The 17,632-nt window shown below is 55.5% G+C and overlaps 1 protein-coding gene across 11 annotated transcripts in view; it reads right to left on the reverse strand.

Annotated features, from left to right (window-relative positions):
* SHANK3 (SH3 and multiple ankyrin repeat domains 3) overlaps nt 1-17,632 on the reverse strand; it is a 351,907-nt gene that overhangs the window by 112,388 nt on the left and 221,887 nt on the right. For all 11 annotated transcript variants that reach the window (XM_074903628.1, XM_074903636.1, XM_074903627.1 and 8 more), the window contains one exon: nt 1,766-1,841. In XM_074903628.1, coding sequence (XP_074759729.1) covers nt 1,766-1,841 — 76 coding nt within the window. The remainder of the gene's footprint in view (nt 1-1,765; nt 1,842-17,632) is intronic.

The following is a 17,632-nucleotide window of genomic DNA, read 5'->3' on the forward strand; positions in this document are numbered from 1 at the left end:
CTGAGAACCCGCCAGTTTTCTCTGCCAGCTTCTCAAGCGTTACTTTGGTCTGAAAGACTGGAACTGCAGGCAGGTTCCAAGATGTGGGTATAGTACAGATTTACACAAAGATATTCATAATTACAATTTCCATTTTGTTCTTTTTTCCTTTCCTAACAATTCAAAAAATTCAATTTGCTTTTGCAGGTTTGGGTTGGAATCAAAGTAATCCCCAAATCTTGTTCCTGAGCAGAAGCCCATCCAACGCCTTCACTGCATATGAAATACTACCACTGGTTTTTTCCCCATATGTATTAGTTTGGTTTTCTGTGCTGTTTTATCATCCGGTACCCACTGTCACCACCGACCCTCCTTCACGACTGCTTTCATTGTGTTTTCTGACCTACTCTTTGGTCTGGTTTTTTGTGCCTCAGTGCTAAGGAAGATGTTTTCACTGTGATGTCACAGTGATGTCAGATCTTTAGTCCTAAGGATTTATGAAGAGCTGAAAAATCTTTAATGGGTAAGAGTACCTCCCAGTGTTTCTTCTGGTGCGTGTTATCTTGCATGTGCCAGAATAAATTTATTTTATTATCGCACTGTTTATCAACTCAGCCCGATGCAATCCCATCCACCTACTCTTCCTTTACTTAAGAAAAGTAATTTTGACTCCTCTGCAAATTCTGACCTGTCCTTTAAGACCAAGAGCTACCAATGATCCCAGCACGGACCTTCTGGGGGTTCCCTGTAGCACTCGGCCATGATGAAAATGGGCCGTTTTCCCCCTCTATTTTTCTTCTTCACTGTTTTCTGAGTCAGAAAACAGCATTTTCTCTTTCACACCATGATCAGTTAAGAATATAAACAGCCCTGAAGAAGCATGTCACAGGATTTTTGAAAATCAAAACAAGTCACACATTATTTTGAGTAGAAAGTGCTCAGACCCAGGGAGACAGATTTGGGTAAGAAGCTCAGTAAACCAGAACACATTCACGGCTTCGTGGGTAAGCTCCAAGACGTCAGGATAACACCTTTTGTATAATGAATTCCCACAATTTGCTGCTGTCACGTCATAAGCAATAATGCCCACCCAGTTACTTGATCGACCACTAGTTTTCAAGAGCACTAAAGCTGGACTGCAAGCAGAGATCGTATTCCACAGAGTGACCCTGCATTCACCCTCCAGTGCAGAACCCCAGCACCCAAGGACACCCCTGAACCCAGCCAGCAGACCCGTCCCTGCAGCCCAGCCTCCTGTGAACACGTCGCCAGCCACGCGCGCCTGAGCCCAAGCCCGAGCCCAAGCCCAAGCCTTCTCCGCCACTTCCCCGCCGAGTCCCAGCACGTCCCCGCAGGTCGGGCTCCGCGCCGAGGCGATTCCACGGAGCAGAGCGGGCGGAGAACGGCCCTGTCCCCCCGGCCGCAGAGCGGTGCTGCCGAGGCCTGGGGTCACGGCCCTCCTCGTGCCATCCCCGCACAGCAGCACCCTCCTCCCCCCTCAGAGCCAAGCTGTAACTCTGCTCCTGCATCCCACGCGCGTTCTTCAGTTCCCGGAGCGCGCCAAAAATTCTCAAGTGTGACATGAGCCTGACTGCCCCGAAGCTTCGATGTTTTATTCGCCTAAGCTTTATCTAGGACTTATAATTTAGACTATAACTGACCAAAACAACCAGAAAAGTTTCCTTCCCATGAAATTAAACCAACAAATACTGCTCTGTCAGGAAAAGGAGTTAAGTTTTCCACGGCAATGAATCCATAATCACAAGGCAAAGCTGCCGACACTTACCTGTGAGAGGTGAAATTGTCGTAAGAGCCCACAGTATAATGTCGGAAGAGACGCTTTGTTCTGTCTTCTCTGGTTTCTACAAAAAAAAAAAAAAAAAAAAAGACACATCACAAAGCTGAGAGTTAAAGGAACACTTCTCCGTTGTCTCTGCCTCCCCGCCGTGTACACAGCCAGGGTGAACCCCCCCTCCATGCCAGCATTCACCGATAACCTGGTGCAGACGGGTGTCAGTGTGGTCAGTCCCGTGCACACTTGTGTAGGGTCCCGTGTGCTCACAAGCAGCTTCTGTGAATACCAGATCTCTTCACCAAAACTTCTAAACCACATCAAGGCATCGAATTTCCCCAAGACTCCCAGGCGAGAATCCACACCGATAAGGCAAACACGTGCTCCACACCCTGGGCACAGCCAGATCCCTTCCCCGGCCACATCAGTCTCGCCCACCTCAGTGCAGAGGGACACAGCTCCCGCAGGAGAGAGGCAATGGTCCTGCTTTGCCTTCCTCCTCCTCCTCCTCCCGAGTGCTCACTGTGCTCGCCAGCTGCCAGGAGTTGAGGAGGGAAAGCCGGGAACCCAGAGAGACTTCTGCTACCTCTCCTCTATGAGCCACCGGCACATCCCCAGCAGCGCGCTGGGCGACATCCGAGCAGCAGGCGTTACCGGCCCAACTCGTTGGGCCAAATCTCCCCTTTAGGGATTCAGAACTCAGGAGCCTCCCTGCCTGCCTCAGAAGTGTGAAGAAGTCCGAGCACCCGCCAGCCTGATCTGACGGCAGAGATGCCAGGGCCTGCAGCTGCTGGCCGCTGAGGGGGGCAGCCCAGCCCACGGCTGCGCAGACAGAGCTGCTGCTGCAGGCACCTGAAACGCGGCCTGAGCCAAGGGCTTACAGGGAGACATGACAGATGTAAAAGGAGAATTTAAGCCAGACATTCCCTGCCACCAACCTCCACATGCAGAAGGAATTTGCATGACACCACTGAAGCAACCTCTCGTGTGACCCAGGACCGCTGCCGCACGCTCGCCCTGCACCAAGGTCCTCGTCCCACCCTGACCAGGCACGTCACCCTGACCCAACCCACCCGTGGCTGCACCAGGGGACGGGGCAGGTAACTCCACTCCTCTGCTGTCTCACCGCTTTCCTCTGAAGCCCTCGGTGCTGCTCACGCTACCGCAGGCTGCTGGTCAGATTTAACTTCAGCAGGTCTTTAAATGTGCTAACTAGGGCTGTTGGCTACAAAGTGTGCAAAGGGGAGGAGGAAGAGAGGAAATAAAGACCAAAGCACAGATAAGACTCTTCCGTAGGACACAAACTGTTTGCACTCGGGGCAGTAACAACCAAAATGAACCTGCGCTGGGATTCAGAATGGCAACAGCCAGTGGGAAGGGGCTGCAAAAGCTGGGGGGTGTTTTTTCCTGTTCTTACAGCACTGTCGACCCAACAAGCTCTGGTTTAAGCTCAGGACGGGACACACTCTCGAACCTCTCATCCCGGTCTCACGACCACATGAAGCTGTGGCTGGTGGCAGAGGGAAACGCTGCCCCAGCCGCCGCAAGGGCCGTTTCCCACCACGGGGACAGGGGACAGCCCTCGGGGCAGCAGCACCCGCCACCCCGCGGGCACAGCCCAGGTCCCTGCTCTGGGGAAGCTGCCCCGCAGCACGCGCCTGCCCCCCGCAGTAGAACACCCCTACTGCTGGCAAGGCTGGAAGAACAATTAACTTTCCCAAAGTTTAGAACTAAAACCACCAAGCACCAGCACTTGTTTAGACCACTGCAAACACAGCCTTGCTTTTCTCCCCTCCCTGCTTCTTGTTTTTCTGCTCCTCTTGCATATTTGTGTTTTGGGGTTTTTTTTAGCTTTTTCCTTCTCAGAGGAGCTGAAGCACAGCCCTGGCACACTGGCACTTGCTCCCCCCGGAATAACACCCTACGCTTTACGGTTCTGGCTCTCCTTCCTGCGGCAGCAGCCTCCAAAGTGGGGCACGCCAGACACTCCTGGGGTGCGGGAAGAAAACATTTTTTGTACCATTAATAAAATTTTTAAATATTTTTAAAGTGCATCTTTATCTCACTATTTTTGAGTTTCTATTTTTGCATGTGCTTTACAGTGCATCAGCAGAGCAGTGCAGGTATAGACCTCGTGAGGAAATCAAGTGTACGGGGGAGGGGGGTGGCGCTCACAACACTAATTTTACCAGGGAGCGTGTGATCAAACGGTGAGACCCCAAGGCAGGGACGTGCAGCATCACAGAGGTGAGCGCAGGTGCCCCGGCAACCCCCCCAACAGAGGCGAGGGCGCAGCACCCCCAGCCGGCAGGGACCAGCACGCTGGGCCCGGCGAGCTGCGGCCCCCCCGCGGTGCCAGGGTGCGGGAGCGTTTCGGGGGCGTCGTGCGCAGGGACCCGCTGCCATGCCCCAGCCTCGCCACTGCGCCTCGCCCGCTGCCGTTACCTAATCCGGAGGGAGATTTCTTGGAGCCTGATGGTGCAAGGGGGGCTGAGGGCTCCCCGTGAAGCCTCCCGTGAGGTGGCCGTCCACCGAGCCCCGTCCCTGCGGTCCTGGGAACAACTGTCTCAAAGAACCAAGGAGTTAATCTGGCTGGCGAAGAGACACGCTACAGCGGGAAACAGAGGCGTCGGGGACCGATCACACAGCAACGCGCCGCCGTTAAAGGAGATAAAACCCTTTCGCCCGGATCACCTGGGGCGGCTCCTCACCTGGCGGAGGGCTCTCGGCTCCGGGGGGGTATATCAGACTCTACCCCCAGCGCACGGTGGCCGTGCTGCGGGGAAGCACCTGCCCCACACACCGGCTCCTTCCCCGCTGCTGCGGGAGCGCCCAGGAGCAGCCCCCGCCCCGGCTCTGCCCCCACACCCCGGGCACAGCAGGGGTCCCCCACCGCTTCCCGCTGGGGAACGAGGCAAGCCAGAAGAGGCCTAAAAAATACCCGAAGCATCAGAACAAGCCTCGTTTGTTGCGCCTGCAGACAGGGTGGCACCCGCAACTCTTTACAACCTGACACGGATGTATGAAAAGTAGGAGGGGGGAGGTGGGGAGGAAGAGGGGTCCCGTGGAGGCTGGAGCACATCACCCTCTGCGCTTCAAAGACGCTTCGTGAGAGACGCCCGCAGTCCCCTCAGCGCCTGGGAGGGAGGGGGGGAGCTCCTGCAGCACAGCAAACCCTGGTCAGGCAGGTGCCCCCCTCACGCCTCGCTTCTCCCCTCGCTCCTGCCTTCAGGAACTCCACCTCCCCCAGCGCCACGCACCCACGCTCCGGCCCCTTCTCCTCCCGCTCCTCCACCCTAGTCTGCCTCCTCCTCCTCAGCCCCTGCCTCCCTCCACACGTGCACGGACACTTGTACCTCATCTGCAAACACCTCTATCGATGTCACTCCAGATAAAAGGATGGTGGTTTGGTGACGGGAGCTGGATTTATGGGCTGTCCGCAGCCCAAAGGCTCATTCTCTCCCGACTCCTAAATATAGCCCCTGCCAGCGTGTGTTTAATGGAGCCGTCACGGAGGCAGAGGGATGGGGGCTGAGGGATGGAGAGGAGCGAAGCGCCTGGGGACAGGGTGGAGAGGGAGGCTCTGTATTCAGAGAAGAGGGAGCCCTGTGGGCCAGGCCGGGCCCAGGGGGTGGCAGGGGCTCATCCTCACACACGCAGCAGCACAGGAGGAGCGGCACAGGCAGGGTAACGGGAATACAGAACGCTGGAAAACTATGGCTGGGAAACCAGGAGGAGCATGTGCACGGGCACGGGCTGTGCTGGAGCTGCCTGCACCCTGCCTGCAAAGCGCTGCTGTTGAGCTTTTAAAAGGCAATTGTCTCTACGTAAGTCTAACGCGTTAGATAAAAACACAGGAATGTTAACACGCCATGGCTGGCCAAGGGAGTCTGGACGTGCCAAAGGAAAGGTTCTGGGAGAGAAGCAGCTCCCACAGACTGACCCGACAGAGCCCTCCCGGGCCACAGCACACTGACAAGAAGCTTGGGTGCGTTCCCAGGCATCCCCGAGCACCTGGACTGTCCCCATCCTCTCTCCTCTCAGGCACCAAGACTGGGTTGCAAAGAGACAAAAGATAACTCTTACAGAATGTGAAAATGCACCTTTTTGTTTCTACAGAACGTTGGAATTGTATTTCTAAATACCTGTTAGAATTTAGTCTTATTAAATGCAAGATTTACGCACCTCAAATTACTGGCAGCAATCTCTCGTCAGTCATCTGTTTCTGACCAACTGCTCCTGCGTCACACGCACCTCAGCAGCAGGGGTTCTCCCAGGGGACAGGCAGGAGCACCCCAAGGGCCCCTTCCCCCTGCCCGTGGCCCTTTGGGCCCTGCAGCGCCGGGCGAAGAACGACCCGTGGTGTTTTGGAAACTGAACTCTTTAACCACGCGACACAGAGCAGGGAGTTACGGTTCTCACCCAAGAGTTTTGTCAGACCACTGGAGGGGTCAAGGTCAGCGCGAACCGTGGAGCCATCAGGCAGGTAAGGAACTGAGGGAGAACCGAGGGCCGAGCAGCAGCCCCCACCCCACGGCCCACGGGGGTTCACCCACGCGCCCCTCGCCAGCACCTGACTCCGAGGGGGCCGAGGAGCAGATGCCACCACGATGAAAACCTCCCCCAGGCTCCGCGCCAGGCAGCCGAGCTGGCCGGGGCAGCCACAGAGAAGGGAAATACCGCAGAAGCAGCACAGAACTGTGCTGGGGGGGGACACGCGGTGCTGGGGGGGACCCGCAGCCCCGGGGCCCAGAGCGGAGCCAGCGCGTCGCCCCTGTCAGCCACCACTGGCCCGCACTCCTGGGGCAGCAGCGGGTCCCGCCTGGGGGGGCTCTGCCCGCCGCAGCCACGAGCCTTACTTCAGGTGCAAGAAAGCACGGAAACCCTTGAAGTATGACTCTTCCCCGTCCCACAGGGCTGCCGGGAGAGCGAACCAGCTCACGTCCCTGCGGCACCCGCAGCTGCTGACTGGAACCGGAGCAAAGCCCGAGGATGTATTTCCTTAGTGATTTGCGGTAGTACTGTACTTTATGCAGAATGGTTAACTAATTTATGCTTTCCCCATGACTGATCCTATGCAGTTCAAACACAACTTTTCTCAGAGTGAATACTTCGAGGACTCTTGCAGTATCACACAACACTTTACATACAAGATATGATCCGTTTGGTGAAACCTTGGCCCACGTTACGCAAATGCACAGAAGAGATAATTGTATTAGTCCCTCTTGCCCTTAATTTAGGAGTTATGCTTGCAATACAATTATGCTTGTTAAGAGTTTTCAGCTTATCTGTAACTGAAAAAATGCAAATAAAATTAAACTCTACTCTCAGATAACTATGAGTCAGAGAGCAGCATCTGTGCATTACTTCTCCTGGGGACTTAAGGGCCAGGCTGGCAGCCGGAGCGGAGCGGGGAGACCAGTTAAAGCCACGAACGCAGCAGAGTGGGGCCCGAGGAGGGGATGTGCAGCGGAAGGTCTCCACAGCTACTCCATGTGGATTTACCCACATTTCTGCAGCAACAGTATTTCCAGAAGTGCCATCCAGGAGCTGCGGTTGTTTCCGACAGCCCGACACCCTCACGGGGGGACTCAGAGACTCTGCCTGCCACCCGCGCGGGGCCGGGGTGCCCGGGACAGGCAGCGCTCGCCCGCGGCCTCCTCGGGGCCACGATGTGTCGGGGCCGCACCAGCAGCAGCTCCCCAGGTCACTGCTCGCTCTGGAGCCGCGGCCCCACGAGCTCGGCAGGACACGGCCCTCAGGAGAGGCTCCGCAGCGCCAGGGGAAGGGGCATGACACCACCATCCCGCTATGGGTCGTCTTCTGGTTTGTTGTTTCACTTTTTTTTAAATAGATATAAAACAAATCTGTGAGGATCAGGAACTCCCAGCAAGCCGCTGGCTACCGCCAGGGAAGATCATTTGTGCCAGAGGTTTCCACAGCCCAGTCCTGCCGGTCCCACGCCACCACCCCGTGCTGGGGCAGCCGGGAGCTGGGCGACGCCGTCTCCTCGGCGCCCAGGCCGCTGCAGGAGGCCTCGGGGCCATCACCCCGTGCGGCTCGTTGGGGCTCCTCACCCCAGACCAGCAAACAGGGGCTGGGAAGCGCGAGGGTCCCACCCGAGAGCGAAGGCCCAGGCGAACACGTCACCCCGGTCCGGCAGCCGGGGTCACCGCGCTGCGTCTCCGCTGCCACCTGGCACTCGTCACCCCCTCCAGGGACAGGAGCCACCTCCCGTCACGGGACCGTGGCTGGTCTGATGCCACAGGAGACCTGTACGCTTGGACATGGAGCTGCTGACCCCAACTCTTGGCATGTGAGCGTCCTTGCCCTCTGCAGACAGAACTGATGTCCCCATGTCCCCCAGGGGAAGATCCCCACAGAAACCCTTCACACAGACGATCCAGCTCGCGGAAGCACGCCCGGTGCTGAGTCATGCCACCAGGCTGAATCCTTTGTCCCTGGGGACACACACAACTGCCACCCTCCTATGAACGTATCACTGCATCTGTCCTCAACCAGAGGATACCACAGAGGGAACAGTCACACCAAAACCCGGGTGTTTCCATTAGAGTAAGGGCTCCAGAGTCAAAAGCATCACCCCGAGACGGGACTGGGGCCAGGCCTGGGGATGTTTTAGTGCCCACAGCCCTCAGGGCAGACTGCGCTGACATTGTGGCTGCGAGCTGGATCTTAACCAAAGCCTGTAATGCCCTTTCTGGAGCTCACCGAGGATGTGGATGCAGACATAGCTAGAGCTATCTGAGGGTGGCACAGCCCGTAAATGAAGCATGTCTGGTCATCCGGCAAAACGAGAAGTAGGAATACCTCTGGAGGGTGCTCTTTGCCCACAGCATCTCGTTTTCTTGGGTCCTGGCCTAACGGCTTAGCTGAACTAGACCTTCAAGGAGCAGTCAGAACCATCAGAGCCCAAGTAAGGTACATAATGGGAATTCAAGTTCTTCCCCGGATTCTAGAAGGTCTATTTTTAGAGGTGCAGGCTTTAGCAGGGGTAGGGAAGTGCCAGATGGCCGTAGCAGGGTCTGTTCTGACCTCACTGATGGACAGGGTCACTTCAACAGAAGCTCTACGGTGACAGACATCCAAGAGCACATATGTTCACACTGCTCAGAGTGTGCGAAGACGCAAGAAATCTGTCATCCTGCTGAAAAGGCCCCCAAATGATATTCAGTGGTCCCCACAGAGAGCAGAGAGCAGCATGAGGGACTCACGCCTCTGTGACAAGCTGCTCCTCGAGGAGTGCTGTCCCAACCCCCAGCCGAGAGTGGGGATCACAGAGCAGAGAGGGGGAGCTGGCAGTGAGACCTGTCCCCTGCAAGAGCTGATTGCCAAGCCAGGAAACCTGCTGACAGCACATCCTGGAACTCGGGGCCAGCTATAGAGGATGGAGAGCCCGGAGATACGGGCACCCACGGGGCAACCAAGGATGGTGACAGTGCGAGAGGCGCAGGAACTACAAGTGCAGCGCGTCTGGGAGCATCACTGGTGTGTCTGTCTGCCGAGCCCCAAACGTCACACTCCGGCTGCAGGAGAACTGGGATTGGCACCAGAGGCTGGGGCACCCCCGCTCCCCACACGACTGACAAGGCTTCCCGGGCGGGAAGGGTCTGGAGGAAAACCTTCCTTCCTTCCCCTCCAGGAGGGTGGCTGCGGGGAGGCTTTGCGGGCTGGCACTCGGCAGCGGTCAGCGCAGATCTCTGAGCAAAGACTGTGCTACAAACGGCTCCGTTCCCCCTCAGCAGCGGGAGGACGGAATCCTTACTGACCCTGCGGAACACGACCTCCGCAGAGCGGCCTCACTCCTGCAGCCTTCCATCTGCGCCAGCCGAGCAGCGAGACCCGCACCTCCGCGCTGTGTGGAGTTGGTTCATTTTCTGGCGTTAACCTCATTTCATTGACTGTCCATTAATACTCACGTTTAGACAAACAATAAATCCCTCACTCCTCCACGCCTTCTCAGACTCCCATCGTATTTGCCTACCAACCTCCCCACACTTGCCTCTCTTTTTAATTCAGTCTCTCCTCATCTGGAAAGTCCTGTGGCCGGCTTATTTCAGGAACCTGCCTGCTTATTTCTATCCTTTGCTTTTTATCTTTTGGGGTTTTTTTTTAAAGCTGACTTTGAGAAAGCCTACTTCACAGCTTTTTGAAAGCCCTGGTACGCTGTATCAATCCTTGTCCCAGTGCTTGTTGACTACTTCAAAGACTTGTAGGACATCTAGTGGACTTCCCCCTAAAAAGGTTTTTAAATGAGGAAGAATCCATAAAATATTGCTTTATTCTAGTTTTTCAATGATTTGCAAGATGCAAAAAACCGCCCAAACCAACAGAGTTACTGGTCTCTGTACCCTGGCAGTGGTGCTTGTCTATTATAATAATGAAAAATAACACAGTTAAGGTTAAACTCTTTGAGCAAGACTTTTTCTTCCCTCACCACAGAGAAGGTGATGCATGCTGGCTATGCAGTTTTTATTCCAGTGGTGACTACGGGAGATGCTGAACAACAACTATGAGGGATGAGTACCTTAAAATCAGCAGCTCTAGGTAAGAGTTCTCTGCCAGGATCCTCTGAGGTTCTCACCAACAACCTTTTCAGTAAGGCCTGGAACACAGAGCAAGTGCCTGAGGAGCAGAAGAAAGCTGAGCCAGGGGCAGGTGTCTCAAGGATGAGTGGGGACGACTCGCGTACTTACAGCATGGAAGACTTGACGCTGATCTTGAGGCAGATGTCAAACCCAGTAAGAACTTGATTATTTAATTATTTGATCCGGTTGCTGATTTTGATATTACTCAAATGGGTCACCTGGAACTCAACAGCAATTCCGTGTCGTGTTTTACCTTCAGAGCACGTATCACAAACCAGTTACAGGGCAGATCTAGGTTGTCCGAGGGAGACCCAACCTTAACCAATGCTCCCCGTTTCACAGCGAGACACCCGGCCCCAGCAGGACCACCGAGACTACCCAGGCTCCCTGCGTGGCTAGTGGCCAGATGAGCACTCCTGGAGGCCTCCAGACTCAGACCCCTCTGAGCTGAACTTGAGCTGCCCAAACCAAAAAGCTTCCTGGAGCAAACCTGAAGGGCATTTCCACACACGCTGGGATCCACTGTCCAGCCAGCTCCAAGGTCAGGCACCTGATCACAGAATCACCCAGGTTGGGAAAGCCCTCGCAGCTCCTCCAGCCCCACCATGACCCTCCCCCTGACCGTTCCCAACTCCCCCAGATCCCTCAGCGCTGGCTCAGCCCAAGGCCTCTGGCACTGACCAGCTGCCCAGCAGCCCAGAGCTGGAGGAATGCTTGTTGCAAGCTCCAGAAGGTAAATGGAAAAGTTAACTGAGAAAAGCAGGGCACCAGACATAGAAGGGATTTGTATCCATTTCTTTTAAGGCTGTTGAGTTACCAAAACAACAGAAGTGCAGAGCACAAGAGTGCCAGAAGATATCAACACTAATAATGATACAGTTGATGAAAAAAAGACAGAATTTCTAACACACCGTCTGAGCTAATATCCAACACAGGGCCAGAAATGAATAAAACATAAATCAGCCTGGAACAAGAACGATCAGAAGACACTAACTATGGCAGCTGACACCGCACCAACAGACCAGCAGAAAATTTCCAGAGCTGGAAGCCATCAGCCTGCAGTCAAGTGTTCAGACAGCAATAAAAAGGACTGACTTCCATCAAGAATTCTGGAATAAGGCACAGACAAGCCCGAGCCCACCACGTGCAGACTAGTGCTTTGCCAAAACAAGAGATGCAGGATCCAGAGTTACTCCCTTTAGAGCCCACAGCCAGCACCTCCTCTCCTCCCAGGCTACCAGTGCAGCAGCACAGATCTTCGTTCCAGGGAGCCTCTTGTCCTTTATGCTTTGTAATATCAATAAAACCGCTCTGCTGAGTCCAAACTCTTTCTGCAGGAGGCCAAATAGCCATGATGTGGTGGGGTTTTTAAAAATTAAGTAATGCTACAGGCTTTTTTTTTTTTTTTTTTCTTTTTCAGATCTAAGCAAATCAGCCCAAGAGAAATCACTTCAAGCAACTGCTTTTTTTTGCATTTCAAACTCCCCTGCACTCCGAACAGTTCCAAGGTCACCTAGGAGTGCTTTAAGAGAACCAGACCCTTAGACCTTGGGAGACACAGAGCAAGTGAGACGAACGGCCAGGATGCCCAGGCACTGACAGGGGGTTGATACGTAACTGGAATGGGAAACCTCGGGGCTTTGTGCTGCTCCTTGATGCACCTGCTTGGCCTCTTACACCCATTGCTTTCAGGGTCGTGGATGTTCACTTCACGCCCACAACAACTGCAGTGCCTAAACCTGACCACTGAACTACTCGTGATACATCTGTGGTTCTGGTGTCAGAACAGTACGAAGCATTCCATTACCGCAAACGTTAAGGAAAAGTGAATCTGGAAAGAATTTAGTGTCAAAATCTTTAAGTTCCCACTTTGAGAAGAGGAAAAAAATCAGCAAATCTAATAGATGTTAGCTTTAAAACCTAAGCAGCACCTTGGGATATTCGTAACACTGACCTTTGTTCTTGACTGCAAGAGGAAGCTGCCAGCAGAGCAGCAGGTTAATTAAAACAGGAGGAAAGTTCAGAGAAAAAGAGGGGATCAAGGTTAAAGGCAGCACAGGCAGAGAGAAAGCCTAACGTAAGCAGCACCACAACGCAACAGGATCAGCTCGGAAGGAAGTCTAAAAAGTGAAAGAGAAATCAAGAGGATTTTTAAAATGCTGGCATAGAAGCAGCCAGGGGATGGACGCTGGAGGGACAAGAGGCTCTGCCTGGACGGCTGGAGGGTGCACCAGGCCCGGGCAGGACGGGAGGCAATCTGGGCTCCCAGGAGATGGATTTGATCTGCTGGTCCTGCTGTGGCAGCTGCCTGGCCACGTCAGCCAGTGCCCCGTCACCCACAGCTCTGCTGTCACCAGCTCCGCAGCCGTCCTGGCCCGTGCTCCTGCGGGCTGCGGGGTGACTCCGCCGGCGTCCCGCCAGCTGCAGAAAGCTCAGCACGCGCCTTCCAGCTGTGGAGGAGGAAGCGCTGATTCCCCGTTCTGTCAGGGAACTGTCACCTTGTGAGTCGCCAAACGGGGAGAGTCATCCCTGTCCAGCCCGGAGACCGTGGCAAAAGCAGACAGATTTCTCTGACTGTTAACAGCTATCTTAGGTGGCAGATCTGCTCTCACCACCACTCTCCATGTAGTGGCTGTACGGACAGCACAGGGGATTGTGTCACAGGCTTTGATGCAAGCCAAGGGGTACAACAGCCCCCGGGCTCTCCTGGGCGCAGAGCCAGCCGCCCCAGCGCAGAAGCCATCGCACGTGCCCGGCAGTTTGTCCGTGGTGAAGCCGTGCCAGTCGTGCCATGTTTTTGCTCCCCCACCCCCTGTCCCGGGCCGGGGCCTTTCCTCAGGTTGGCCGTCTGAGCGCTGAGGGCGCGCTGGCTGGGCCACACACGGTGACTGGGTGGCCAGAGGAGGGCTCCAGCTCCGCTCATGCCCAAGTCTTTCCCCAGGCCCATTGCGTGTAGAGACCAACGGAGGAGACTCAACTCCAAGACAGAAGGGGAAACGCAGAGTCACGGCAGGGCAGCCCGTGGCACTCGTGCCCCTCCCCGGCATCCTCCGAGAAAGCCGCCTCTGAGCTCGTCCCCGGGCGCAGGCGCTCGCCACACAGCAGATCTGCTCCCCAGCACGGCTGCAGCGCCGCGTCCACCTTCTCGCTGAGCCTTCTGCGGCGCCACCTCAGAGAGCTGGGAAAGAGAACGAGGGACCTTCCTTCCCGCTGGGGCTCTCGGGATGGTGCTGCAGCTCCCGAGGCTGGGCTCGCGCCGCTCTGACTCCCGACCTGCTGCTCCGAGGCAGACGCCTCCTCAGGAGCCACTTCCCCCCACGCAAGGACTCCAACAACCCGCTCAGAAAGCCACAGGGTTCGGGCTCAGCACTCGCTGCTCAGCCAGGGCTTCGACTTTTCCAGCCCTTGGAAGCTTTCATTTCCCACTGTCCATACTTCCTCTTCTAGCGTAGTCTTTCTCCAAAAGGCAAGGTACTTGTCAAAAGCAATGGCTGCAAAGTTACACCAAGGTACATGGGTGCTACGCGCGAGCCCCTACAACCAACGAGACCCAACCCACATGAATGGCCCCAGGGCACCAACAGCATCTCAGCAAGCCCCCGGCGTCACCCTACACACCACCCGGAGCCCTGGGGACGAGGCTCTATCCCCGTCCGCCCAGCAGCCCCCAGGCACCTTTTAGGATGGAGTTCCCCACAGCAGGATCACCGCCAAGCCAGGCAGGCTCCGTCACGTACCAAGAAAACAAAAGAGAAGGTGGAACACAGAGCTTGTCCCTTCACATGCAGGACAAAGAGATGAAGTTATGAGATGGGTACCATAACAAAAGAAGCTGACCTCCTCAAAGGCAGGTGCAGACCTCCAGGAGGGAGACGATCAATCCACTGCAGGAAATCAGAGCGCTGTATTTCACCGAGGTACCAAAATCCTCCACAGTCCTCCTCCTCCTCTGCGACCTACGCATTTGCATCACCTGAGGTTGGCATCTGAGACGAGTGAAGAACAACAGTGCCCTCTACCAAAAGAAACAGCCAACGACTTCTGCAACCTCCCGTCCCGAGGCGAGCGTGGGGCAGGAGCCCCGGGGCAGAGCCCCCCGCTCCCCCAGGGCAGGCAGGCTCGGGCGGGCTCTGGGCAACTGGCCACTGGGCCAAGCACATACACCAACACCTCGTCTTCCTCAGTGGTGACAGGCTCTGCTGCCGCTGATGTACCAGCCTGGAAAATACTCCTGGCTCTTACACAACACAGGGAGATGCGTTCTGGATGATTCAGAAACAGCGACGCTAGTCATTTTTTGTAAATCCGTTGTTTCACCATCTGCTCTTCCAGCATCTATGCTGGCCACCAGGAGAGGCAGCGAGGGGACAGGCCCAGCCAGCAAGATGCTCTTGCCATTAGACGTGTAAATGTGAAGTACCCAACAGTTGTTCCAATTCCAAAACATTTCTTGCACAAGAAACTGGTTTATTGATCAAAACAGGTGGTTCGAACTCCTCTTTCTTCAGAAAGCCTTTCCACAATGGGAAGTGGCAACACTTCCATCACCTCCACCGCTACCCGTAGATACCAAGGAAGTAACTAAATACCTCCCTGTCATAGGAGGGGGATGTGTATTCCATCCTTAAGATTATTTTTTTTTCCGCAGAAAAAGAAGGAATGTCGAAGTCCACTAGCAACTCAGATAACATGGTTTCATGTCTTAGTAAATTAAATGCTATGACAATGGAAAACAACTGGAAATCCTGCTGCACATAAACGGGCAGACAAGGGGCAGTAAGGAGAGGCCTCTGCCACAGAACAGGTGGTTCCCTGGGCACCACCGACTGCCGCATCCTTCTGCGGGAACCAAAGTCAGATGAAAAGGAAAAGATCTGACAAAGAAGATACTGGAGCCGCGGCTCCCGCACGCCCGGGACCAGCCCTAGTTCTGTCTGTCCCAGCCTCCCGCATGACGCTCCCCACAGCCCCGACCAGGGCCGGCCCCCGCGCCTTCCCGCTCTTCATCCCCGCAGAACTCCCCATCCTGCGAGAACCCCCACCCCGGGGAGCAGCACCCCCACGCTGGGGCACCCTGGGGCTGGGCCGCGGGAAAGCCCAGAGCCCACGGCTGCTCCTCAGCCACCGGCGCAGCCGCAGGCCGTTTGCCAGGAGCCTCCCGCGTTCCTCCCGAGGCAGGTCTGCACGTGGAAGCAGACAAACGGCACAGAATGTTTCCTGGAGGAGACGGCACAGCATCTCCCCAAACAAACTCCGCTCCAGAGAGGCAAATAGTAGCAAGGTGATACCCAACAGTCTTGGATTTCTACCAAGGCCGGGTTCCAGGCTCGCAGTGCACGGGGGAGCTTATGCTCCGTTCTTACGCCTTCTCCCAGCCCGCGGACGAGTTACTGTGACAACAGGCTGCTCGCACATACGCACCCAGGCGTTTGGCACATTCTGCTTCACACACCCAAACTCGCCCTTTAAATTCTGGGTGTCGCTTCCTGAAGATCAGCGAGCTCGGTGCGGCACGTGAGGTCTGTTCTACCACTGAAACCGGGCGGGAGAGACAGGCAGGATCTGCTCCAAAAGGTGATTTTGGAAAACGCGAGGGAGCGAGGGTGAGGGGAGAGAGAGACAATGGCTCAGGGTGAAATGAGCCCAGACTAGACACTGACACTACCCCAGGACTGCCACCTTTCAAGGTACAGTAAGCAAATGCACATTTTACAGTGCCTGCAACCTATCCCAAACTGCTATTTTGTCTAAGCTACAGTTCCCAAACACTCCTCTGGGATTTTAACCAAAGCTGCAGGTCCTTCTCCCAACGTTTCCCTGGACCACAGACTCAAGACTACTCTGTAATTAACTCAAAGCAAGAATGAGTTGTGCTCAAAGCGGAGGCGCAGCCATTCCAGCGCCAACTGCAGCAGAAAGATTCCAAAAGCTGACAAACTAGGTCGTGAAAAGTTAATACTCATGTTTAATTTCATATATTGCAAATACTCCCTAACGGTGTCACTGCGATTTGGGTCCGTAAGCTCAGCACGTAGAGTCGCAGCCCTACGGGCTGTTCCTCAGCTCCTGCCTGAGAAGGGAACCCCTGCCGAGGCTTCGCCTCGCCGAGCGCACGGAGCCTGCCCGCGGGGCGAGCTCCTCTCCCTGGAGCAGCCCAGCGCCCGCCACCACGCGCCCGCACACAAGGAGAACAGGACCGACATGAACGCAGCTCCCTGCGGACGGCGATCGGGAGGACAAGCGGCTCCAGCGCCGGGTGCCGCAGTGCCGACGCCTCCCAGGTGCCGCCCCAGGCCCTCGGCCGCCTCCGCGCAGGCACGGGCGCCACACCCCCCCCCCCAAAACACTAACACGCCGCCTCTTCTTTGAGGAAGTAAAACATTACCGTGTAGCTACCCAGAAGATTTTCTGTTAAGTGAAGACCCTGCATTTTACCCTATTGAATTCCATCCTATTTCTGTTACACAAACTCACCCAGCTCCGAACATTCAGTGTTCTCCCCTCGTAAGTCGTCACAAAGAAACAGCACATTTCAGTTTTCTTTTGGCCACAGCTACCAGTGAAAGCATTTAACAGGCAAAGGTGTTAATCGGCTAGTGACAGATGACAAGTTTCCAGTGCTCCCCCACATTTCCTCCAACTTTACTAATTTCCCACATGATACCGTCCTGCAATCCAAGCAAGCTGGAACAAGGGTATTTCTTAGCCAGCACAGTCAACCTCCTGCAGCACAAAACCATTCCTGGATAAACACTGTTCTGTCTCACCCCTTTTCCCACCTTTCCCCATCTCTCCCTTCAAAATCTGTTTTAAACACCTTTGTACCAGTGAACTCAGAGCACCTTAACGGGGGGTGCCCAGAGCGCTCCTACACACAAGGTTGACCATTACCTCGTTGATCTCTTTGCTAATGTGCCAGTTATTTTCCCTTTTATTTCTTCCGAAAGCTGGTGTCATTTGTCTGTTGGGGGCTGCAAGGGCAGGGCTGCTCCCAGAGGGGGTGGGCCAGGAACCCAGGAGCGCCCAGGGCCGGCAGGGCAGGGCCCTCGCTGGGCACCGCTCAAGCAAGGCCGGCAGGACGGATCAGCGGCAGAGGCCGGGTCCAGCCAGGAAACCAACCTGCAGGTCGGGCCAAGGCCAGGCCTAACGACCCCTGGGCAGGTCCGCAGTCACGAGGTGGGGCTGAGGTCAAGCTGGCAAATCCGTCCGTGGGTCGGGGGCTGGATCGAGGGCAGGACTACAGCCAGGCTGGAGA

This window comes from Athene noctua, chromosome 3 (genome assembly GCF_965140245.1).
Source record: "Athene noctua chromosome 3, bAthNoc1.hap1.1, whole genome shotgun sequence".
Taxonomy (NCBI): Eukaryota; Metazoa; Chordata; class Aves; order Strigiformes; family Strigidae; genus Athene; species Athene noctua.